General features: G+C 42.3%; 1 protein-coding gene across 1 annotated transcript in view; it reads right to left on the bottom strand.

Moving 5' to 3' along the window:
- The window catches only part of LOC134318599 (dematin-like), a 33,616-nt gene that overhangs the window by 3,048 nt on the left and 4,706 nt on the right, over positions 1-25,862 (bottom strand). The window contains exons 2-15 of the mRNA XM_062999600.1: positions 14,137-14,195; positions 13,449-13,499; positions 12,537-12,617; positions 11,674-11,811; positions 10,787-10,831; positions 9,293-9,437; positions 8,663-8,707; positions 8,412-8,561; positions 8,151-8,284; positions 5,186-5,291; positions 4,348-4,397; positions 4,223-4,271; positions 1,179-1,186; positions 1,027-1,092 (exon numbers count right to left, since the gene is read on the bottom strand). Of these exons, the coding sequence (XP_062855670.1) occupies positions 1,027-1,092; positions 1,179-1,186; positions 4,223-4,271; positions 4,348-4,397; positions 5,186-5,291; positions 8,151-8,284; positions 8,412-8,561; positions 8,663-8,707; positions 9,293-9,437; positions 10,787-10,831; positions 11,674-11,811; positions 12,537-12,617; positions 13,449-13,463 (1,032 nt within the window). The 5' untranslated portion in view covers positions 13,464-13,499; positions 14,137-14,195. The remainder of the gene's footprint in view (positions 1-1,026; positions 1,093-1,178; positions 1,187-4,222; positions 4,272-4,347; positions 4,398-5,185; positions 5,292-8,150; positions 8,285-8,411; positions 8,562-8,662; positions 8,708-9,292; positions 9,438-10,786; positions 10,832-11,673; positions 11,812-12,536; positions 12,618-13,448; positions 13,500-14,136; positions 14,196-25,862) is intronic.

The following is a 25,862-nucleotide window of genomic DNA, read 5'->3' as shown; positions in this document are numbered from 1 at the left end:
TCTTATTTATTTCTCCACTGTCTTATTTAGTTTGTGGCTTTTTAAATCAGTTCGTTCTACTGGTCAAGCGTCCAGCAAATTGGGTTCATTTTCAATTCTCGCAGGGGCGGGGCTTCACCTCAGGCTTCAGTAGCGAGGCACGACCCCAGAACCAGTCATACGCTATACAGACAGAAGTATTGGGACACCTCTTATTCACAGTTCACAATTTTAATGTCGAACACAGTCATGGACCATTTTGTATCTCCAATTCACCTCAGTTGCACATCTTTGGACTGTGGGAGGAAACCCACGCAGACACGGGGAGAACATGCAAACTCCACACAGAAAGGACCCGGACCGCTACACCTGGGGATCAAACTCAGGACCTTCTTGCTGTGAGGCGAAAGTGCTACCCAATGAGCCGCCCTATAATTACTGAATTCATGTGTTTTAACCATAACAATTGCTAACAGATGTAATAAATTAATTATACAAAGGAAATATGCTTCCAATTTTGCAGCAACAGTTTAGGGAAGGCCCCTGTGCACAAAGCAAGCTCTATAAAGACCTGAAGAAAAGCAGAGCCCTGACAGCTGTGGAATGAACTGGAACATCAACTGAGACTTTCTTGTCTTTCCAATACAAACTGTCATCTTTTGACTGAATGGACACAAATTCTCACAGACATACTTCCTACACAAGTCTAGTCAAAAGCTGAAACGATCAAAGGGCAGTTTGTATCCTAGTGGTTAAGGTACTGGACTAGTAATCAGAAGGTCGCTGGTTCGAGCCCCACCACTGCCAGGTTGCCACTGTTGGGCCCTTGAGCAAGACCCTTAACCCTCAATTGCTTAGACTGTATACTGTCACACTACTGTAAGTCACTTTGAATGAAGGCGTCTGCTAAATGCTGCGAATGTAAATCACACAGAGGTCACTCTGTTTTAATAGCATTTGTTTTGGAAATGGGACGTCTGACAAGCTCATGGTCAGGTGTACAAATACTTTTGGCCACGTTGTGTACATCTCTGATTAGTATCTGACCTTCTGCTCCAGCACGGTGGGCAGTGAGCGTCCTCTGTCCATCCTCCGACCCTCAGCACTGCCGTTCTGAACACCAACACAGTGACGTTAATACACAAAAGTGGAAAAACAGAGAAACAGAGAGAAACGTGGCATCATAAAAATATATTTACCTGTAAATCTGTAAGAGAGAGAAAACAACATATTACCACAAGCAGAACCAATAAAACAGAACAAAATATTACAGAAGAGAACAGAAGAGAACTGACGAGAACAGAAGAGAACTGAAGAGAACAGAAGAGAACTGAAGAGAACAGAAGAGAACTGAAGAGAACTGAAGAGAACAGAAGAGAACAGAAGAGAACAGAAGATAACTGAAGAGAACTGAAGAGAACAGAAGAGAACTGAAGAGAACAGAAGAGAACTGAAGAGAACAGAAGAGAACAGAAGAGAACTGACGAGAACTGTAGAGAACAGAAGAGAACTGACGAGAACAGAAGAGAACTGACGAGAACTGAAGAGAACAGAAGAGAACTGACGAGAACAGAAGAGAACAGACGAGAACTGAAGAGAACAGAAGAGAACTGAAGAGAACAGACGAGAACAGACGAGAACTGAAGAGAACAGAAGAGAACTGAAGAGAACAGAAGAGAACAGAAGAGAACTGAAGAGAACAGACGAGAACTGAAGAGAACTGAAGAGAACAGAAGAGAACTGAAGAGAACAGAAGAGAACAGAAGAGAACTGTAGAGAACTGAAGAGAACAGAAGAGAACTGAAGAGAACAGACGAGAACAGAAGATAACTGAAGAGAACAGAAGAGAACAGAAGAGAACTGAAGAGAACAGAAGAGAACTGAAGAGAACTGAAGAGAACAGAAGAGAACAGAAGAGAACTGAAGAGAACAGAAGAGAACTGAAGAGAACTGAAGAGAACAGACGAGAACAGAAGATAACTGAAGAGAACAGAAGAGAACAGAAGAGAACTGAAGAGAACAGAAGAGAACTGAAGAGAACTGAAGAGAACAGAAGAGAACTGAAGAGAACAGAAGAGAACAGAAGAGAACTGAAGAGAACAGAAGAGAACTGAAGAGAACAGAAGAGAACAGAAGAGAACTGAAGAGAACTGAAGAGAACAGAAGAGAACAGAAGAGAACTGAAGAGAACAGAAGAGAACAGAAGAGAACTGAAGAGAACAGAAGAGAACAGAAGAGAACTGAAGAGAACAGAAGAGAACTGTAGAGAACTGAAGAGAACAGAAGAGAACTGAAGAGAACTGAAGAGAACAGAAGAGAACAGAAGAGAACAGACGAGAACTGAAGAGAACAGAAGAGAACTGAAGAGAACAGAAGAGAACTGAAGAGAACTGAAGAGAACAGAAGAGAACAGAAGAGAACTGAAGAGAACAGAAGAGAACTGTAGAGAACTGAAGAGAACAGAAGAGAACTGAAGAGAACTGAAGAGAACAGAAGAGAACTGAAGAGAACAGAAGAGAACAGAAGAGAACTGACGAGAACTGTAGAGAACAGAAGAGAACTGACGAGAACAGAAGAGAACTGACGAGAACTGAAGAGAACAGAAGAGAACTGACGAGAACAGAAGAGAACAGAAGAGAACAGACGAGAACTGAAGAGAACAGAAGAGAACTGAAGAGAACAGACGAGAACAGACGAGAACTGAAGAGAACAGAAGAGAACTGAAGAGAACAGAAGAGAACTGAAGAGAACTGAAGAGAACAGACGAGAACAGACGAGAACTGAAGAGAACAGAAGAGAACTGAAGAGAACAGAAGAGAACAGAAGAGAACTGTAGAGAACTGAAGAGAACAGAAGAGAACTGAAGAGAACAGACGAGCACAGAAGAGAACTGAAGAGAACAGAAGAGAACAGAAGAGAACTGAAGAGAACAGAAGAGAACTGAAGAGAACTGAAGAGAACAGAAGAGAACAGAAGAGAACTGAAGAGAACAGAAGAGAACAGAAGAGAACTGAAGAGAACTGAAGAGAACAGACGAGAACAGAAGATAACTGAAGAGAACAGAAGAGAACAGAAGAGAACTGAAGAGAACAGAAGAGAACTGAAGAGAACTGAAGAGAACAGAAGAGAACAGAAGAGAACAGAAGAGAACTGAAGAGAACAGAAGAGAACAGAAGAGAACAGAAGAGAACAGACGACAACTGAAGAGAACAGAAGAGAACTGAAGAGAACAGAAGAGAACTGAAGAGAACAGAAGAGAACAGACGACAACTGAAGAGAACAGAAGAGAACAGAAGAGAACAGAAGAGAACTGAAGAGAACAGAAGAGAACTGAAGAGAACAGAAGAGAACAGACGACAACTGAAGAGAACAGAAGAGAACAGAAGAGAACAGAAGAGAACAGACGACAACTGAAGAGAACAGAAGAGAACAGAAGAGAACTGAAGAGAACAGAAGAGAACAGACGACAACTGAAGAGAACAGAAGAGAACTGAAGAGAACTGAAGAGAACAGAAGAGAACAGAAGAGAACTGAAGAGAACAGAAGAGAACTGAAGAGAACTGAAGAGAACAGACGACAACTGAAGAGAACAGAAGAGAACTGAAGAGAACTGAAGAGAACAGACGACAACTGAAGAGAACAGAAGAGAACTGAAGAGAACAGAAGAGAACTGAAGAGAACAGAAGAGAACAGACGACAACTGAAGAGAACAGAAGAGAACAGAAGAGAACAGAAGAGAACTGAAGAGAACAGAAGAGAACTGAAGAGAACAGAAGAGAACAGACGACAACTGAAGAGAACAGAAGAGAACAGAAGAGAACAGACGACAACTGAAGAGAACTGAAGAGAACAGAAGAGAACTGAAGAGAACAGAAGAGAACAGACGACAACTGAAGAGAACAGAAGAGAACAGAAGAGAACAGAAGAGAACTGAAGAGAACAGAAGAGAACAGAAGAGAACAGAAGAGAACAGACGACAACTGAAGAGAACAGAAGAGAACAGAAGAGAACTGAAGAGAACAGAAGAGAACAGACGACAACTGAAGAGAACAGAAGAGAACTGAAGAGAACTGAAGAGAACTGAAGAGAACAGAAGAGAACAGAAGAGAACTGAAGAGAACAGAAGAGAACTGAAGAGAACTGAAGAGAACAGAAGAGAACTGAAGAGAACAGAAGAGAACTGAAGAGAACTGAAGAGAACTGAAGAGAACAGAAGAGAACTGAAGAGAACTGAGCTACTGACTTTGACTCGACTTCTCTCCGTGTGAGGAAGAAAACTCTGCAGACCGGAGCTAAAAAACCCACAAACATCATCTCAGTACAGACAGTCACCTCAGAATCATTAGCACTGTGCTCTCCTCTACTCACCCTGGTCAGGCCGCTCCTGCTGCATGATGGGAAAGACGGAGATTTGGGTCCTGTGTAAAGAAAAACATGTACTGTCTGTTCTGATTGTTTTCTTTTCTCTATTCAAGCGACGTGTTTGTTTACTTTCCTTCTGCCAGTCAGCTTTCGGACACTTTACTCCACACCCTTCTTTAAACTTCACAAATGAAAACATGGCTGACTCCCTTGTGGATCAGTCCAAGAAATTGAGAAGTAGGGATCTTGATCAGGACGGTGGCACCCTGGCCGTGGTGGGGTTTAAAACTGCCACCTTACGATTACTAGTACAGCACTTAAACCTTAGAGCCTTAGTGCATGCTGTTATTACCTCAAAAAGAGAACATACCAAACACTAACTTCTAATATTTTCTTATTACTGAAAGTTTCTTGCTCAATTATTGTCCCTCCCCCTACAGACACTCATCTGGTCAATAGCACAGCTCAGATTTGATCAACCGAGTGTCCTCAATTCCCAAACTATTAAAAAGTCTCATTAATTAGAAAGCTGATGGAACACGGGGGGTAAACACGCCTCTGTCCCAATCAACTGAGGCATTCTTGACCAACATCAATGCCCAGTCATACAAATCCTCTTTTAAACGAATTGGCACAAATCCCCACAGACATACTGTACTTTAAAGTCCTGTGAGAAGCCTTCTCAGAATAGTGGCTGTTGTTCTAGCTGAAAGTATCACACAAAGGTCACAAATTAAACACCATTTGTTTTTAAATGGGAGGTCCGACAGGCTCATGGTCAGGTTGGCCATACAGTGTCTCCTGAACAGGTTTCCAAAGGTACTTTAACGAGACACACACGTACCGAGGTGGGCGGGGCTGCGGTCTGGCAGCGAGCGGGTTTTCCTGCGCGCCGGGGCTGCCGTCTCCATCTCCTCCTTCAGGATCAGCTTCCCCAGATTAGACTGGATCTGATACAGAGAGGAACAGAGACCGAGAGTCAGATCCTCACGCTGCGTCCATCTCCTTCATTCTTACTAGTACTCGGATAAGACAGAAACCCCAGAGGACTGTGGGTAATTCAATCCAGGCTGCGGTCTGATATCAAGTTCAAACCTGAGAACCCATTAGCACCTCTGAACCTCCTATACACTCACACACCAGCAGGGACGTGTCCCAAACCACACATCCGTTCACTATATACTCACACATAAGTCAGGCAGGGACGTGTCCCAAACCACTTACCACGTTCACTATATACTCACACATAAGTCAGGCAGGGACGTGTCCCAAACCACACACGCTGTTTATTATGTAATCACACATAAGTCCAGCAGGGACGTGTCCCAAACCACACACGCTGTTTATTATGTAATCACACATAAGTCCAGCAGTGACGTGTCCCAAACCACTTACCACGTTCACTATATACTCACACATAATCACATCATCAGTCCGGCAGGGACGTGTCCCAAACCACACACCCTGTTCACTATATACTCACACATAAGTCCAGCAGGGGCGTGTCCCAAACCACACACCCTGTTCACTATATACTCACACATAAGTCCAGCAGTGACGTGTCCCAAACCACTTACCACGTTCACTATATACTCACACATAATCACATCATCAGTCCGGCAGGGACGTGTCCCAAACCACACACCCTGTTCACTATATACTCACACATAAGTCCAGCAGGGGCGTGTCCCAAACCACACACCCTGTTCACTATATACTCACACATAAGTCCAGCAGGGGCGTGTCCCAAACCACACACCCTGTTCACTATACAGTGTATCACAAAAGTGAGTACACCCCTCACATTTCTGCAAATATTTCATTATATCTTTTCATGGGACAACACTATAGACATGAAACTTGGATATAATTTAGAGTAGTCAGTGTACAGCTTGTATAGCAGTGTAGATTTACTGTCTTCTGAAAATAACTCAACACACAGCCATTAATGTCTAAATAGCTGGCAACATAAGTGAGTACACCCCACAGTGAACATGTCCAAATTGTGCCCAAATGTGTCGTTGTCCCTCCCTGGTGTCATGTGTCAAGGTCCCAGGTGTAAATGGGGAGCAGGGCTGTTAAATTTGGTGTTTTGGGTACAATTCTCTCATACTGGCCACTGGATATTCAACATGGCACCTCATGGCAAAGAACTCTCTGAGGATGTGAGAAATAGAATTGTTGCTCTCCACAAAGATGGCCTGGGCTATAAGAAGATTGCTAACACCCTGAAACTGAGCTACAGCATGGTGGCCAAGGTCATACAGCGGTTTTCCAGGACAGGTTCCACTCGGAACAGGCTTCGCCAGGGTCGACCAAAGAAGTTGAGTCCACGTGTTCGGCATCATATCCAGAGGTTGGCTTTAAAAAATAGACACATGAGTGCTGCCAGCATTGCTGCAGAGGTTGAAGACGTGGGAGGTCAGCCTGTCAGTGCTCAGACCATACGCCGCACACTGCATCAACTCGGTCTGCATGGTCGTCATCCCAGAAGGAAGCTGACGCACAAGAAAGCCAGCAAACAGTTTGCTGAAAACAAGCAGTCCAAGAACATGGATTACTGGAATGCCCTGTGGTCTGACGAGACCAAGATAAACTTGTTTGGCTCAGATGGTGTCCAGCATGTGTGGCGGCGCCCTGGTGAGAAGTACCAAGACAACTGTTTCTTGCCTACAGTCAAGCATGGTGGTGGTAGCATCATGGTCTTGGGCTGCATGAGTGTTGCTGGCACTGGGGAGCTGCAGTTCATTGAGGGAAACATGAATTTCAACATGTACTGTGACATTCTGAAACAGAGCATGATCCCCTCCCTTCGAAAACTGGGCCTCATGGCAGTTTTCCAACAGGATAACGACCCCAAACACAACCTCCAAGATGACAACTGCCTTGCTGAGGAAGCTGAAGGTAAAGGTGATGGACTAAACCCAATTGAGCACCTGTGGCGCATCCTCAAGTGGAAGGTGGAGGAGTTCAAGGTGTCTAACATCCACCAGCTCCGTGATGTCATCATGGAGGAGTGGAAGAGGATTCCAGTAGCAACCTGTGCAGCTCTGGTGAATTCCATGCCCAGGAGGGTTAAGGCAGTGCTGGATAATAATGGTGGTCACACAAAATATTGACACTTTGGGCACAATTTGGACATGTTCACTGTGGGGTGTACTCACTTATGTTGCCAGCCATTTAGACATTAATGGCTGTGTGTTGAGTTATTTTCAGAAGACAGTAAATCTACACTGTTATACAAGCTGGACACTGACTACTCTAAGTTATATCCAAGTTTTATTTCTATAGTGTTGTCCCATGAAAAGATATAATGAAATATTTGCAGAAATGTGAGGGGTGTACTCACTTTTGTGATACACTGTATACTCACACATAAGTCCAGCAGGGGCGTGTCCCAAACCACACACCCTGTTCACTATATACTCACACATAAGTCCAGCAGGGGCGTGTCCCAAACCACACACCCTGTTCACTATATACTCACACATAAGTCCAGCAGGGGCGTGTCCCAAACCACACACCCTGTTCACTATATACTCACACATAAGTCCAGCAGGGGCGTGTCCCAAACCACACACCCTGTTCACTATATACTCACACATAAGTCCAGCAGGGGCGTGTCCCAAACCACACACCCTGTTAACTATATACTCACACATAATCACATCATCAGTCCGGCAGGGATGTGTCCCAAACCACACCCCCATTAACTACATATTTACCTATAAACATCAGAAACTCAATCATCTTCACTCCTTCTAGTCTATTCCGACCTTGTTAGCTTCTCGTGTCCTGTGATTGGTTACCTTGTTGAGTTCCTGTTTCTGCATCTGTCTGAGTCTCCACAGACGATCACTTTCATCATACCCATCCTCCTCCTCCTCCTCCTCCTCCTCAACTACTTCCTTCTGAGAAACAGCCTTCATCTTCCACTCCGTCTCTGTCCCAGAGTGAGAGAGAGTGAATGAGTGAGTGGGTGAGTGAGTCTATTAAAAAAACTAAAGCGCTGAGAATGAACTGAAATTGAAGTGACTGGGTGAATAAGTGAGTGAGTGAGTGAGTGTTACCCAAAACAGCGAGGGAGGGGGGGCAGGGCCAGGACTCCGTCTCGATTTTCGATGGCTGTGTGGGGTCGGGCGCCTGAGCAGCCGGAAAACGGGACGATTCAATAATCAGGTCCTCAATGTGCTTAGACTGAGGAATATGAGCCGACAGGTCTGCACACGCACACACACACACACACACACACACATAAATATACTATATAATATAATGCAGCATACTGTAGGAAAGTAAAGAGACTGTGGGAACCTCTCACCTTGTTTATAGATCGGCGGCTTCTTGTAAATGTTGGTGCCGATATCTGAAACGAAAATGTATTTAAACAAAAACGTTTTAACTCGCCGCAATAACAGATTTCAAACCGCCATCGAGAAAAGAAAAACAATGAGCATCATCTATACATTGTGTGAACCTAACTACACTATGTGGCTAAAAGTATGTGGACACCTGTCCACGAGCGTGTCTGACATCCCATTTCAAAACCATTGGCAGTTAAATAAAGTTGGCTTTGCAGTACAGCCAAAACTATGTCTATGGAATATGTCTGTGGGAATTTGTGTCTATTCAGCCGAAAGATCATTTCTCAGGTAGTGATGTAAAACAAGAAGACCTTGTGGGCTAGCGAGTGTTGGGCTTAGGAGAGGACTCTACACCATCCTCATGATACCGTGCCTTTTTGAACCTCACTACATGAACCTCAAGGTCACAGTCATGCTGGAACTGATATGGCCTTCCCCAAAATACTGCCACAAAGTTAAAAGCATGTGGTCACTTTTATATCACTGGTTTGATATGATTTCAGAGGGGTGTCCACATACTTTTACCCATATAGTGTATATGTTATAAGATCTGAATAGGAGCACATGCATGAACACCATGTTCTGACCTGGTCGGTGGAAGTGCTGCTGATGGGACGAGCTTTTGCTCACACTGCTCGTCCTGCTCACAGCCAGCAGAGTGGACGCTGGAGAGGAGCTGCCTGAAGACTTGGGCTCCAAACTCTCCCTCCATTCCTTCGACACGACCGAGCTCTAAACACACACATGACATAATGTGACAAAAATGAAACCGATGAAGCCGTAACTTATCACATGAACAGCACCTGCTGCCTCATACTACTTAAGTCTTGCTTGTAGGACATCTCATTCCAAACCCATGTGCATTTATACTGAAGTGCTCTCTCTTTCCTTTATTACACAATCTTTTGGAAAGCTTTTCTACAGGACTTTAGAGTGTGTCTGTGGGAATCTGTGACCATTCAATCAACAGAATCAGTTCAGATCAAGCACTGATTCGGTCGCAATCAAATGTAATTCGTCCCAAAAGTGTTGAGTTGGGTTGAGTGTTCATCAGGGCTCTGTGTAGAGCAAATGGAGCTCCTTTGTGCTCAGGGACACAATCATTTACATTTACATTTTTGGCATTTATCAGACGCCTTTATCCAAAGTGACTTACATTACAGTTACAGTCTGAGCAATTGAGTGATAAGGGATTTTCTCAAGGCCCAACAGCAGCAACCTGGCAGTGGTGTGGCTTAGACCAGAGACCTTTCGATTACTAGTCCAGTACCTTAAGCACTAGGCTTCAGCTTGCAAATTGAGTCTATTAATCATACTGAAAGAGAATGATACCTTTTTTGCACCACGGGCCGGTTTCATATAATATATACTTTCACAGACCGGCAGGGAAGGGAGGATTTATTATTATTTAATAATGTTGCTCACAAACGATGTAAAATGAGCTGTTTTCCCACCTAGGGGTGACAATAAGACAATAACACCCGAAATAGAAGCAGTGAAAACTGCTTTTCTTCTCTAGCAATCTCCAATTATTCATTCTTTCTGTGCGGCCCGGTAATAAATAGCCCACGGACCGGTCTGGCCCGGTGGTTGGGGACCACTGATTTACATGATATCACTTTATTACACACTTACACATTAGCAACTATTAGGCTGTAGCAGAAATTACAAGGGGTGTCCACATATTTGTGGCTATACTGAGCATATTGTACAAAATCAAACAGAGCTCCGTAGAATTTGTGGAGAGTTCATTAGGCAAAAAATAATGAGTGTTTATTAATACAAATCAAAATCTCAGAGCAAAAAAATGAACCCGCACCAACTTTTACAGGGTCATTTATTTCAGCTTAAAAATTCATGGATCTGGCAACGGTTCTGCACTTAAATTACACCTTGTTGTGGTAAAGTGACCACTGCTGATTTCCCCCGAGCACGCCTTCCACTCTTTCAGCCATCTAGAATACACTGTACCAAAAGTATCTGGACACCAAACTCACAAACATGCCGGAACAGGCGACATGTTATCCTGAGACACAACACACACACACAAACAGCTGTGTTAATGTGTAGTTTATTCTTACCTCAGGAGAGAGAGGAGGTGAGAGAGAGTGGGGTGAGAGAGACCTCTGAGAGAGAGAGAGAGAGCGAGAGAGAGAGAGAGAGAGAGAGAGAGAGAGAGAGAGAGAGAGAGAGAGAGAGAGAGAGAGAGTTTGTTAGGCAGTGAGAGATCCAGACATTTCCACACAGATTTGCAGATTTAATGAGGCGGAAATGTTTCATTTTCATTCTAGCAAAACAACACAACAAATCACACTGTGATTGCCAATCTCGCTATCGAAGTGTGTGTGTGTGTGTGTGTGTGTGTGTGTGACCAGGCCGTCTGGCAGACCATCAGTATAACAGAAAAGACTCGCCAGCCAGACCGACAGCTTATATCAGGCGGGTCAGAAACATTCGTACATTCATTCACTGTCTGTTTTATCATCACTTTGTCCTGGTCAGGGTTGCTGTGGGTCTGATTCATTGGACACACCACAGACAGGTCACCAATCCATAACAGGGCACACACACACACACACTGCATGTCTTTGGACTTGTGGGAGGAAAATAGAACACCCGGAGGACATGCACGCAGACACAGGGAGAACATGCAAACTACACACAGGCTTTTTTTGCTGTGGGGTGACACCGCAACCCACTGCACCAATGTGAGGAAAAACATTTCATTTTCACCACCACTCTATGCTGGTCAAGGCCGTGGTGGGTCTGGTACCCTGGAACCAAGCCTTTCATTCTCTAAAACTTGTTTAACCTGGACATTTTTCTATATATATAACCAAAACAAAAGTGGTACTTCTTTCTCATTTTAGACAAATTAAAAATATTTTAGAGCACATTTTAAGTTTCAGTGTATTGTAATATACACAATATTCATTTGTGTGTGTGTGTGTGTGTGTGTGCTTGATACCTCCGAGTGTTCCAGTAGACTGTAGTTGAAATGTGGCTCGTACATCATCAGGTCTGGACGCTCCACCTCCAGTATGGCCTTGTCCTTAGGTATAGCGGCCAAGTCCTTATAGCCGATCACCTGATTATCCATCTTAGCCTGAAGGGAGACAAAAGTGTAATAAACCAATGAAAACGTGTAACGTGGCGGGTGGGGCAAGCTGGGGCGGGCGGGGAAGCCCCATACCTGCAATATGCAGGATGCTTAACCAAGGTAGAGCAATACCATGGCTAGAAAACACAAATAAAAAGTGTGCAGGGAAAATAACAGCAGTTGCCAAAATAACGGAAATAAAGTAATAAATGAAAGACACAAAAACTTCCACAGCCGCAACAAAGAAAGTGGACAGAAGAGGGAAAGAGCAGAACTGAGAACTCAGAACCGGCTGCTCTGGTCATCTGTGACAAGCCAGTTCTCAAAAAAAGAGGAAAGGACACCCAGAATAAGCCAGTGACTGTACTGCACGAGCGGCACCCAACCCCACCAACTGGCTGTTTTCCCAGGTAAAAAAAAAAAGGGGCGGCATCTGCACCGAGGGGAAAAGCAGACCGTATTAAGATCTGCATCACAGTTTGTAAAGGAAGCAGGTCACCAACAGAGGAGCCGGTAAATCTGTACCTAGGAAACCAGAATAAACAGAAACACCTTCACCTGGAGGAAATTAACACTGAACGAGGTGATAACAGGTGACTGATGATTAAGTAAAACCAACACGTGAATAACCTGTGCCTCCGTGCCTGTAGGATTCTGTAACTAAGCCACAGCAGGTGAGCTCGTTACAATACTACAACAGTAATATACGTTATGAAAAACTAATGACTTACCACTATAGTAACTGCTGGTGCTCCAGGCATGGTTCCCCCTCGCAAGGAACACACACTTCCAGGATGGGTACGGACTGGCTGCTGCTTGAAAACACACACAAACACACAGATGACAAATTAAAAGAAAAAACAACAAGTGCTTTAATAAAGTGTCGGACCATCATGAAGAACCAAACCAGCTGATCATTAAGACTATTATTTCTACCTTGTGGTCTCGACAAGGATTATAATTCAACCATCCACAGTACATAAGATTGATATATACATTACATTTTCGGCATTTAGCAGACACCTTTATCCAAAGCGACTTACAGTACTGTGACAGTCTATTGTCTAAGCAATTGAGGGTTAAGAGCCTTGCTCAGGGGCCCAACAGTGTCAGCCTGAAAGTGGTGAGGTTTGAACCAGCAACCTTTGGCTTACTAGTCCAGTACCTTAACCACTAGGCCACAACATTAACATTTAGTAAAGATCTAGTGGAAGATCTGTGGAGAGCACTCACCTGACCATGAGCGTGCTGGACATCCCACTTCACAAACTGATATTAATCTGGTATTAAAATAGATTGGCCACTATGTCCCACAAATTGCCATAGGCATACTTTGAAGTCTTGTTAGAGGCCTTTTCAAAAGAGTGGCTGCTGTGCTAGCTAAAAGATCACATAAAGGTCACTCTGTTTTAATACTGTTTTTTTTAAATAGGATGTCCAACAAGCTTGTGGTCAGGTGTCCAAATACTTTCAGCTACTTTTAGTCACTGTATTTTAATATTATTTGGGTTTTTTAATGCGTCTGACATGCACATGGTCAGGTGTCCAAATACTTTTAGCTACTTCATTATTTATTTGATCCTGAACATAAGCATCGCTGCGTAGCTGGACAGATGTTTCTACTGAATGATTTTGTTGTTTACCTTTTGCATCATCATCCGGGGTAACAGAAAGGTTCCTCTGCTGAGGTCACACTGAAATGAGACAGACAGAGACAAGCATGTCCGATCAAAGCCGACACATGCACAGCAGAACGTGCGTCAAGAGTGAAACCAAGTCCAGATATTCCGTAAATAACCTTTATTACAGTACGCTGCATTAACTCCAGTCCTGTGTGTACGAGCGCTGAGGTCCAGGAGCTCCAGAATAACATTTCTGTGTGGGATTATTCTGCTGCACTCACTCACAAAAGCCTGACTGGAAAGATCTGGCTTTTGTGCTCCACTAAAAACCAACTGTGTAAAGAAAAGGCTTTTGAAGGTACAATCAAGCGGGAACGTTACGCTAAATTGAGGAGTATCTGTAAAATATAAATAATAATCAGGGAGGCAGAAAACGCACGGGTGTTTTAGCATGAGAATCCTCCCTGTGTGCTCCAGATGTTTCCTCAGTCTAAGCTACTGGACACACACACACAGTCTAAAACCAGCAGCATCCATTAGTGTAATTGGTTTAAACGCTGGTCAGATGGGCTGACGTCTAAAGAAACAAAGGACTGACACGTCCAGATTCTAAAGGTAAAACAACAACATGCTGGAGTTTCTGTACCCGTGGCACCAGAAGTTCATTCCTGATTGTTCTGAAGTGAGAGATGAGTGGGTGTGGCCCTACCTCAGTCAGTCAGAAGGTTCATGTCTGTGATGAACAGGAGTCTTCAACACAGCTCAGCCCTGAAAAACAAAAACAAACGAGTCTGGATTCAGTAATGTTTATTTACTGGCGTCACCCTGGCATGGATTGCTGCCATCACCCGGGCATGGACAGCTTGGCAGCTAGCTGATACGTAGGATGTATGAGAGATGATGAGAACTAGAGGCCTGGTGATGAAAGCACGTGATTATTGATCTGAACTGTGATCTCGGTGCTTCTGCATCACTCACTCCTGAATTATTCATCTGCCTGACCTCTGACCGTGCACTTACAGATCTCAGGGGGACCGACGTCTCTGTACCGAGGGACAATCAGACACCATACTGGGGGATTAGAGAGGATGTAATCTAATGTTCGGTGAGGAGGGGGAGGAGGGGAGGTTAACGAGAGAAGAAATGGCGCAGCAGAATCACAAGTCAGTCTCATGATGTGCTTTTGTTATGGTCCTATTATCAAATACTGTAAAATTTAATTCAAATAAATGATCAATACATCAAAATAGAACAAATTCTGGAATTTTAAAAAATCTCAGGTTGTGCGACTGTCCTGACTCTATTTACACTAAATTTATGTCATTTATAATTAAAGGTTTATGGGTCATTTAATATATAATCTGAATAAAACACAACCTCAGACTTTTAACAATTTTAATCCTGTTTCACGCATAAACAATGCACATCTTCTTCATGTCTAGTGATCAGCAGCAGCACGGTTATTTAAACCGTTATCTCATGCTACACAAAACTGCACAACTACTTTCAGGCTACTTCATTAAAGCAGGTGACAGGTGACCCTATCCACAGTCACACAAGATTTACATCACCATGGACATAGAGTTCACTTAAACAACGTTTTTAATAATGAATTATTTAAATTGATCAAAACTGAGGCTGGTTGCTATTCTTTTAATTAATAGTTTGGGAGTAGGTTATGAAAGGGGTTGGGAGTAAAGAGTAGGCTTTGGGAGTAGGGAGTATGGTTGTGGAGAGGATGGGAGTAAGGTTGTAAAAGGGTGAGAGTAGGGTTTTACAAGGGTGGGAAAGGGGAGTAGGGTTGTTTAGGGGATGGAGGTAAGGAATAGGGTTGTGGAGAGGATGGGAGTAGGGAGTATGATTGTAGAGAGGTTGGAAGTTGGGTTGTAGAGGGGATGGGAGTAGGGGATAGGATTGTGGAATGGTAGGAAGTAGGGAATAGGGTTGTGGAGAAATGGGAGTAGGGTTGTGGAGAAATGGGAGTAGGGTTGTGGAGGGGATGGGAGTAGAGTTGTAGACAGGTGAGAGTATGGTTGTGGAGGGGATGGGAGTAGGGATGTGGAGAAGTTGGAGGTAGGGAGTAGGGTTGTAGAAGGGATGGGAGTAGGGAGTATGTTTGTGGAGAGGATGGGAGTAGGGTTGTAGAAGGGTATGAAAGGGGAGTAGGGTTGTGGAGAGGATGGGAGTAGGGAGTAGGGTTATGGTGGAGCTGGGAGCTGTGGGGGTAGGGTTGAAGAAGGATGAGAGTAGGGTTGTAGAAGGGTATGGAAGGGGAATAGGGTTGTGGTGGAGCTGGAAGTAGGGTTGTGGTGGTGGAGCTGGGTGGAGCTTGTGGTGGAGCTGGGAGTAGGGTTGTGGTGGAGCTGGGAGTATGGTTGCAGTGTGGCTACAAAAAGTTGAGCCCTTGATATATAGTAATTAGCCAAAAAATGTTGAGACCCTCTGCTCCACACTGTAGCTTGGAAAACAGCCATGAGTTGCCTTTAATCTCACATTATGTAATTTAAAATTCATTACAACACACACACACACACACAGCTGAAGTTCGGAGGAGAATCTTCTCTCCTCCATTAGTCCCACATGGCTGTGTGATGTAAGTAAAGATGGTAAGCGGTAAAAATATCTCGCTGTATCTCAGAGACCTCTAACACTCACATCCTCCATCACTCCATTATGTAACATCACCACCGTTACCATGGCAAAGCTCATTCGCACAGTTGGTTTCTCTGCCCATGGTGGATTCTCATCTGCACAGTGTGTGATCACCACAAACCAACATTTCAACACATCTACCTCTAGTGAGAACACGGGACTGAACAGTTCCTTACGACAGTGATGGGCTCCATCAGCAACTGTTCAAATATTAAAGTACATGCCATCTGGGTGGCACAGCAGTCTTACTCGCGTGCCCACCACTGCCGAGCATCGAGGTCGAGTCTTATCTGACAGCAGGGGTGGCTGGATGGAGATCCGCCCTCTTGCCGGTGTAAAAACGACTCCTACTGTCTGGTCAAGGCGCTGGCACATGTTATGGAGGAATATGAGGACCCAATTTTAGTCATGTCACCTCCTCTACTGCTGCTGAGGACACATGCCCCCTCCGACACCTGCACAAGGTGGGTTCATATGGAGATCCGTATCGCGCACAGAGAGTCATGCAGCACCCATGACCCACCACCCATGTGCCTATTTGGTAGCACTTGTACACATAAAGTTAAAGGATCTATGAGATGTTGGGCTGTTCCTCATGGTTCACGTGTTGAGTGCAGCAGATCTGATTAGGATAAAGACCTGAAGGAAAGACCTGCACCGCTGGTAAAGTCAGTGCCGCACACCAACTTGGGTCTTGAAAACCTGGGTTCAATCCTGTGAGGAGTCTAATGATTGTTTCTAAGTGGAACATCTCATATAACCATGAAGATGAAGTCGTAATAAAAAACAACTTCCTATTAGCCGTACTCACACACACCAACTAATCCTAATTGTGTGTGTGTGTGTGTGTGTGTGTTAGTATGCCCTGCAGTTGTTCGGACTATAAGTGATTGCTGAGTGCACTAATGGGACTTGGTGACTAATGTGTGTATTGACTTGGAGCTTCAAATGAAAAATAAGGCTGCAGTCACATGATCTGCGGTGAAAACCCTTTTGCTCTGCTGTGTCATCGTTTCGCTTTGGTTTTTACTGAGTTCAATCTCATTGAACTTTGACCCAGTTTGCTGCTGACCTTTTCAAAGCGCCACCGATCAGACAAATTGTTTAAAGGATGCTGTCAGAAGTGAAGCACATATACAGTATGTAGTATACAGTATATACTGAGTGCAGTATGTAGTATACAGTATATACTGAGTGCAGTATGTAGTATACAGTATATACTGAGTGCAGTATGTAGTATACAGTATATACTGAGTGAAGTGTGTAGTATGCAGTATACAGTATATACTGAGAGCAGTGTGTAGTATGCAGTGTATACTGAGTGCAGTGTGTAGTATATACTGAGTACAATAATTAGTATATACTGAGTACAGTATGTAGTATACAGTATATACTGAGTGTAGTATATAGTATATACTAAGTGTAGTATGTAGTATATACTGAGTACAATATTAGTATATACTGAGTACAGTATGTAGTATACAGTATATACTAAGTGCAGTATGTAGTATACAGTATATACTAAGTGCAGTATGTAGTATACAATATATACTGAGTGCAGTATGCAGTATATACTGAGTGTAGTATACACTATATACTGAGTGCAGTGTGTAGTATACAGTATATATTGAGTGCAGTGTGTAGTATATACTGAGCAAAATAATTAGTATATACTGAGTGCAGTATGCAATATTTACTGAGTACAATTATTAGTATACATTGAGTACAGTATGTAGTATACTGTATATACTGAGTGTAGTATGCCGTATATACTGAGTGCAGTATACAGTATAAACTATGTGCAGTATGTAGTATACAGTATATACTGAGTACAGTATGTAGTATACAGTATATACTAAGGGCAGTATGTAGTATACAGTATATACTGAATGTAGTATACAGTATATACTGAGTACAGTATGTAGTATACAGTATAAACTAAGCGCAGTATGTAGTATACAGTATATACTGAGTACAGAATGTAGTATACAGTATATACTGAGTACAGTATGTAGTATACAGTATAAACTAAGTGCAGTATGTAGTATACAGTATATACTGAATGTAGTATACAGTATATACTGAGTACAGTATGTAGTATACAGTATAAACTAAGCGCAGTATGTAGTATACAGTATATACTGAGTGTAGTATACAGTATATACTGAGTGTAGTATACAGTATATACTGAGCAAAATAATTAGTATATACTGAGTGCAGTATGCCGTATATACTGAGTACAATTATTAGTATACAGTATATTGAGTACAGTATGTAGTATACTGTATATACTGAGTACAGTATGTAGTATACAGTATAAACTAAGGGCAGTATGTAGTATACAGTATATACTGAATGTAGTATACAGTATATACTGAGTACAGTATGTAGTATACAGTATAAACTAAGCGCAGTATGTAGTATACAGTATATACTGAGTACAGAATGTAGTATACTGTATATACTGAGTACAGTATGTAGTATACAGTATAAACTAAGGGCAGTATGTAGTATACAGTATATACTGAATGTAGTATACAGTATATACTGAGTACAGTATGTAGTATACAGTATAAACTAAGCGCAGTATGTAGTATACAGTATATACTGAGTACAGAATGTAGTATACAGTATATACTGAGTACAGTATGTAGTATACAGTATAAACTAAGTGCAGTATGTAGTATACAGTATATACTGAATGTAGTATACTGTATATACTGAGTACAGTATGTAGTATACAGTATAAACTAAGGGCAGTATGTAGTATACAGTATATACTGAGTGTAGTATACAGTATATACTGAGCAAAATAATTAGTATATACTGAGTGCAGTATGCCGTATATACTGAGTACAATTATTAGTATACAGTATATTGAGTACAGTATGTAGTATACTGTATATACTGAGTACAGTATGTAGTAAGCGATTTCTGGACCTCCATGTGCGGGTGTGCAGCTCCACTTGGCGTGACTGGTGATGACTAAATTTTAATGTTTCAAAATAAAAACATTGACCCCAAAAGACAGTGATGGATACACAGGCTTAACTCACTCCCCCACCACACACACACACACACACACACACACACACACACACACACACAGTTTGGGATTAAACGCTTCGAGCTCTGCCATTGTAATTTTGCTACCATGCCACAGGACAAAGATTCAAAACCACTGATGTGTGTTTATTGACATATATCTTATTAAATCATGAGTGTGTGTGCGTGTGTGTGTTCCTGCTGACAGATCTTTACAAGACATGATGCCAGGATGGTGCGGTAATGGATCAGCTGATGGACATTTATGGATCCATTTATTCACCCCGTTATTGTGTCAGCTGGCAGAGAGGGGCATAAAGCACCAGAACATCATACGCATGAAAACACACAGTGGCACCGTGGCAGAGCACCTAAAACCACACACACACACACACACACAATACTCTACACAAGCACACACACACACACACACACACTGGCATCTGAAACCAACCCACACATCCACACACACTCGCACACAACCACCCACACACACAACAATTACAGGGCACAATGATGGGGTGAATGGATGGTTCCATAAATGTCTATCAGCTGAGCCCTCACAACACCAGCCTGGCATCGGATTCACTTCGGTCTCCAAAGATAAGCCGCAGGATCACACACACACACACACACACACACTAAACAACATCCAAAATACATTTGATCTGCTCTTAACAACAACCTAAACACAAACTGTCCATTCAGTCATTTCATTCCCATGTTTTATCCTCGTTTATCATCCTGGTCAAGTTCACGGTGCGTTTGGCTTCCCCAAAGTCCAGCACCTTAACCGCTGAGCTTCTTCTACAGTAGCCTACAATCAGTGTGTGTTTTTAGACTCAAGTGTTTGAGCTCACACACTCACACACTCTGCTAACATGCACGTGTAAGGGTGTGGGAGGATTCTGGACAAAAGAGCCGAAAAAAGTACATTTTACCCTCCATTTTGATTCCCACTCACTGAGCAACTGTGTTGCAGTCACCAGTACATTCACTAGTACAGTCACCAATACAGTAACCGGTATAGTCACCAGTACATTCAGTAGTACATTCAAAAGTATAGTCACCAGTACATTCACCAGTATATTCATTAGTACATTCACCACTAGGGCTGTCGCGCTAACCGCAATTTTGAAATATCGCGGTATAGACCAGCCAACCGCAGGGCATGCCAAGCAACCGCATCACCGCGATATTCACGTTTTTTCTTTCTTTCTTTCTTTCTTCTCTTTTTTTTTTTTGTTGCAGGGTCCATCTTGTTTTACGCTTACATTCGGGCGTAATAAATGTTAAATAAATTCATAATGAAAATGAGCTAAGAGCGACATTTTCCTGCCAACTGTTCTCATGCGTTGCTGCTGAGTTTCAGGCTTTGTGTTTCAAAATGTAAACAATCGCAACATGAATTATAGGCAAGTTTATTCATGATTAAATTGAGTTCACACTCAATAAAATACTTGTAATTTAGACTATATTTAAACAGCCTCGGCGTACTAAAACACTTAATGACGGTTAATATGGCATTGCAGCCTGCAAATATTCTCTTGCTGGCTTGCTGGAATGATTTAAATGAATTTTTTCGTTGAATAAAAATGTATTGAAACGAATAATAACTTAAAATGTAGTATATATTGTTATGTTAATTATATCTACTAAATAGATGGTTAATAGTGGCGCGATAACCGGGCTAGATTTCCTCTGCTGTGTAAAGTCGCATGCAGGATCAGTACACGTGTGTATTAGTGCAACATCGGTAACGCCGGGAACATCGCTACCCCACATCAGGTGAACATGTTGGTTCTTCTAGCGCGCATGATAACGCAGGTTTAAACTCTTACAGACTTTATTCTTTATTCAATTTTTTTTACCATATTTTGATTAGATGTGCGTTTAAAATATTTATATATTTAAACTCTTTTTTTTTTCGTTTCACAGTGTATATCTATCCTAGGCTAGAAGCTAAATTTAAAGCTTTTTTTAATAGAGAAAAGACGCGCATCCCTGCTCTGTTCTGTATTTAACATTAAACACGCATTTAATTGGTCTTAAAGCCGTCTCATCTTTGTCATTATAAAGCAATAATATATCGAATCATAGCCTAACAATAAAGCTTGTTTATATAGCTCTAAAATCCAGATCAATTAAGTCATTTAAAAAAAAAAATGGCGATATCACCGCAAACCGCGATATTAAGCTGAAATTCTTTCACCGCGACAGCCCTATTCACCACTACAGTCCCCAATACAGTAAGCAGTAAAGTCACCGGTATAATCACCAGGACATTCACCAGTATAATCACCAGTACATTCACTGGTACATTCACTGGTACAGCCAGTCACCAATACATTAACCAGTATAATCACCAGCACATTCACTAGTACATTCACCAGTATAGTCACCAGTACATTCACTAGTACATTCACCAGTATAGTCACCAGTACATTCACTGGTACAGTCACCAATACATTAGCCAGCATAATCACCAGCACATTCACCAATACATTAACCAGTATAATCACCAGCACATTCACTAGTACATTCACCAGTACAGTCACCAGTACAGTCACCAGTACAGTCACTAAACTACATGGAACATATAAAATAGAGATCTCAGGATATTTATATTACAGGGACGTTCTAGATGCTTATTAGGACGAGTCATGGAGACACTAAACACACCCTCTCGGGAGTTCCTGAGAAACATCTAGAAGGTTCCACCCAGTGAGAAACCATCACAGCGGTTAGACAAGTCTGATTGGCTGACGGATTAGCAAGCTAGTGAACGTCTCACCCAGAGCCGTAGATAGAGAGAGTTGCGACACTCCTTGATCTCGCCGCTACGCGGTCACGTGGTTCATGTAACCCTCAATAGTTCCAAACAAACCCGGCGCTGTCATGTTCTCAAATGGGACAGTCAGCAGTAAATGAAATATTAAACGGCAAATAATAAACATTTGTACAATTTCTGGGTATTTTCAACTGCGTTTACATTTACTGCATCTTACTGCAACCATAAAGTGGAAGATTGATGTTTATAATGATTTGTTAATAGGTCGTTCTTGTTAACACACAGTACATTATATTAGCATACATTACATAATGCGATATCATTAAGTAGTAGAGACAATATACAGTATAGACATTAAAGTTTTTTATGTTTTGTTTTTTGCATAAACTAATCTCCCTTCACTTTCCTGAGGATTCATAATAATAATCATTTTGGCTAAACACTAAGTCATGTGCTGGATTCATAAGGTTTACCTGCACTGAATGAACAGATTGATAAACACATTACCGTACCAAAAACATTATAGTGCAGGTACATGAAAAAGCATTCATTCATCTCTTATTTCATGAGTGATTAATCATTGATTCCTACATGTAATACATTAATGAATTCATTATGAATATATGCACTAGTTCATTTTGTCTAATGTAAGTGGTGGACAAGGTACACAAACCATGTAGTTGAGTTAAAGTAGAGATATCCAAGGTAACATATTACTCCAGTAAAAGTAGTAGTAAAAGTAAAAATACTCTTTACCTCCACTAAAGTACTAAACTAAATTTACCTTCAAATGTACTTAAGTATGAAAGTAAAAGTATAATGATTTATTGTGGTTCTAATGTTTTATGATCATTTCTGTAACAAGACTCTTGATTAATCAACTCATTTTAGGTGAAAAGACTCGTGTGTCATTAATTAAGCTTAACTGACTAAGCTAAATTGGGTTATACCTATTAATTAAGATAAACATGTAACATTTAGTGCTGAGCAAATGCTAAACAATAACAGTATTAAGTATATTAATGACATTAAATTCATAATTTTTTTAAAACAAAGCAACAAACAGCTAAAAATGTTTGATAAGTAGTGGAAATGAATGGGGCTCTATGGGATGTTTGGAACTATACAGAGCTCCACAACCCGGAAGCTGCGCAGAAAAAATGTCCCGCCCCCTTTCCAACGGTTCCCTATGGGAGTGTCGCCACTCTGTTCTCTCTACCGCTCTGGTCTCACCTAATGAAGGCCTCCACTCTCACACCCGGACCAAAACATCAGCAAGCTGCTAATGAAGATAAGAGAGAGAACAGAGTGTGTGCACGCAGACGTACACGTACACACACACACACACACACAATGGAAATGTGGAACATAGGGTGCTGGACTATTGATTGGAATCAAGCCCCACCACCACCAAGTTACCACCGTTGGGCCCCTGAGCAAGGCCCTTAACTGCTAACATTGTATCTACTCACAGCCGTAAGTCAGTTTAGATAAAAGTGCCACTAAATGTCCTCAGTTTGTTCATAAATATAAACGTAATACTTCATAAACAAATGTATAAAGACCCGAATATCAGTCCAGCTTTTCTTCATTCATCTCGCCCCTGTGCATTCATTCCTGTACAGGTATCACAGGTATCATCTTCATGCACATTCCTCTGTTCTTCATCCACAGTCTCATTTCCTCAAAGATCAAAGGTCAGGAGGGAACACGTAAAGCCTTTGTTCCTCTCCCACCCGTGAATATTATCGGCCCGCTGCACTGGATACACTCGGCTGGGTCGGCCTGTGCTGTTATGCCTTCATCATGCTGACAAGCGCGCACACACACACACACACACAGAACATTCACCAGTACATTTACTAGTACATTCACCAGTATAGTCACCAGTGCAGTCACCAGTACATTCACCAGTATGGTCACCAGTACATTCACCAGTACATTCACCAGTATAGTCACCAGTACATTCACTAGTACAGTCACCAATACAGTACCGGTATAGTCACCAGTACATTCACCAGTATAATCACAAGCACATTCACTAGTACATTCACCAGTACAGTGGCCAGTACAGTCAGCAATACAGTAACCAGTATAGTCACCAGTACAGTCACCAGTACATTTACCAGTGCAGTCACCGGTACATTCACCAGTATAGTCATCAGTACATTCACCAATACAGTAACCAGTATGGTCACCAGTACATTCACCAGTACATTCACTAGTACAGTCACCAATACAGTATCGGTATAGTCACCAGTACATTCACCAGTATAATCACAAGCACATTCACTAGTACATTCACCAGTATATTCACTAGTACATTCACTACTACATTCACCAGTATATTCACCAGTACATTCACTAGTACAGTCACCAGTATATTCACCAGTATAATCACCAGTACATTCACTAGTACATTCACTACTACATTCACCAGTATATTCACCAGTACATTCACTAGTACAGTCACCAGTATATTCACCAGTATAATCACCAGTACATTCACTAGTACATTCACTACTACATTCACTACTATATTCACCAGTATATTCACCAGTATAATCACCAGTACAGTCACCAGTATATTCACCAGTATAATCACCAGTACATTCACTAGTACATTCACTAGTACATTTATTAGTACATTCACCAGTATATTCACTAGTACATTCACTACTACATTCACCAGTATATTCACCAGTACAGTCACCAGTACATTAACCAATATAATCACCAGCACATTCACCAGTATATTCACTAGTACATTCACCACTACAGTCCCCAATACAGTAACCAGTATGGTCACCAGTACATTGACCAGTATACACACACACACACAATTATACACCTGGCTGTTGTATTAGCAGTGTCAGTGTGAAAAGGAACGTTCATGTCAAGGTTTGAGGGTTCTACCATACATACTTATAATAACTTATAATAAAGACACAACTGGTTATTTCGTTACATAATAATATAATAATATCTGAGGCGCTCAGGTGGCGCAATGGTCCATACTGGGCATCCACACAAACACGACTGCCCATCATTGATGAAAGGAAGAGCTATACGACTCCGGGACTGGTTCAGGCGTCTGCGTGAGTGTGTGTGAGCGTGTTCTACAGCTCTGTGTGGGAACCCAACACTGGCAGGTGATAAGAAGCGGTCAGAGATTGGACATTTGTAGTAGGGGGGAACAATCTGGAATTGGAAATGGTGAAACTGGGAGATAAAGCGGGGAAATACATTGTATAGTGTATGTCAACAAGCTTTAATACCCCGCTACCCCACCCCTCTACCTCCTTTTGTTCCGCCCTCAGATTTACTGTAGATTTGGCCTTGACACACCCTTTTCTTTGACCTGCCAGATCTCGGAAGGTGGAATCTGAGCTGGGCTCACACAGCACTTGAGAACACTCGGCCACCGAGACAGAGAGACGTGGTATCAGTTAAATCAGAAATCCGATCTGTGGGCGATCGTCATGCCAACCTGCTCCACAATCCTTGGTGGTCTTGTTTATTATGGTGAATGAGGGTCTTTAGGAGTGAAAGTACACCATCGTTTAGGCTTGGCGACGTGCAAAATAACAGAGACACGATAATTTAGGACTAGGCTCGAGCGCTGTGGGCGCAGCTATTCATCTACCAGCAACAGACTTTAAACTGCCCATGCCAGGGCAGATCTGAATGCCCGTACATGAGCTGTCACAGCTTTGGGTGGCACAAATCCAAACTTGTCAACTTCAAATCTCTTCTAGTGCACATTTTATTTTTAATATGGTTTAAATTGCTTGATCGTGGGGGGCTTCATCAGGCTGGAACAGGCCAGTGCACCACTACCGAGGCTCTAGTCCTGTGCCAGCGCCTGGGCCAGGTGCTCAGCAGTCACAACTGGCGTGTCTGAGGGAGGAAAGGCTAGCTGGGGATCCGTCTCACACACATAAACC

This window comes from Trichomycterus rosablanca, chromosome 7 (genome assembly GCF_030014385.1).
Source record: "Trichomycterus rosablanca isolate fTriRos1 chromosome 7, fTriRos1.hap1, whole genome shotgun sequence".
Taxonomy (NCBI): Eukaryota; Metazoa; Chordata; class Actinopteri; order Siluriformes; family Trichomycteridae; genus Trichomycterus; species Trichomycterus rosablanca.
Note: the sequence above shows the minus strand (reverse complement) of the source record. Positions and strands in the feature narration are given on the sequence as shown.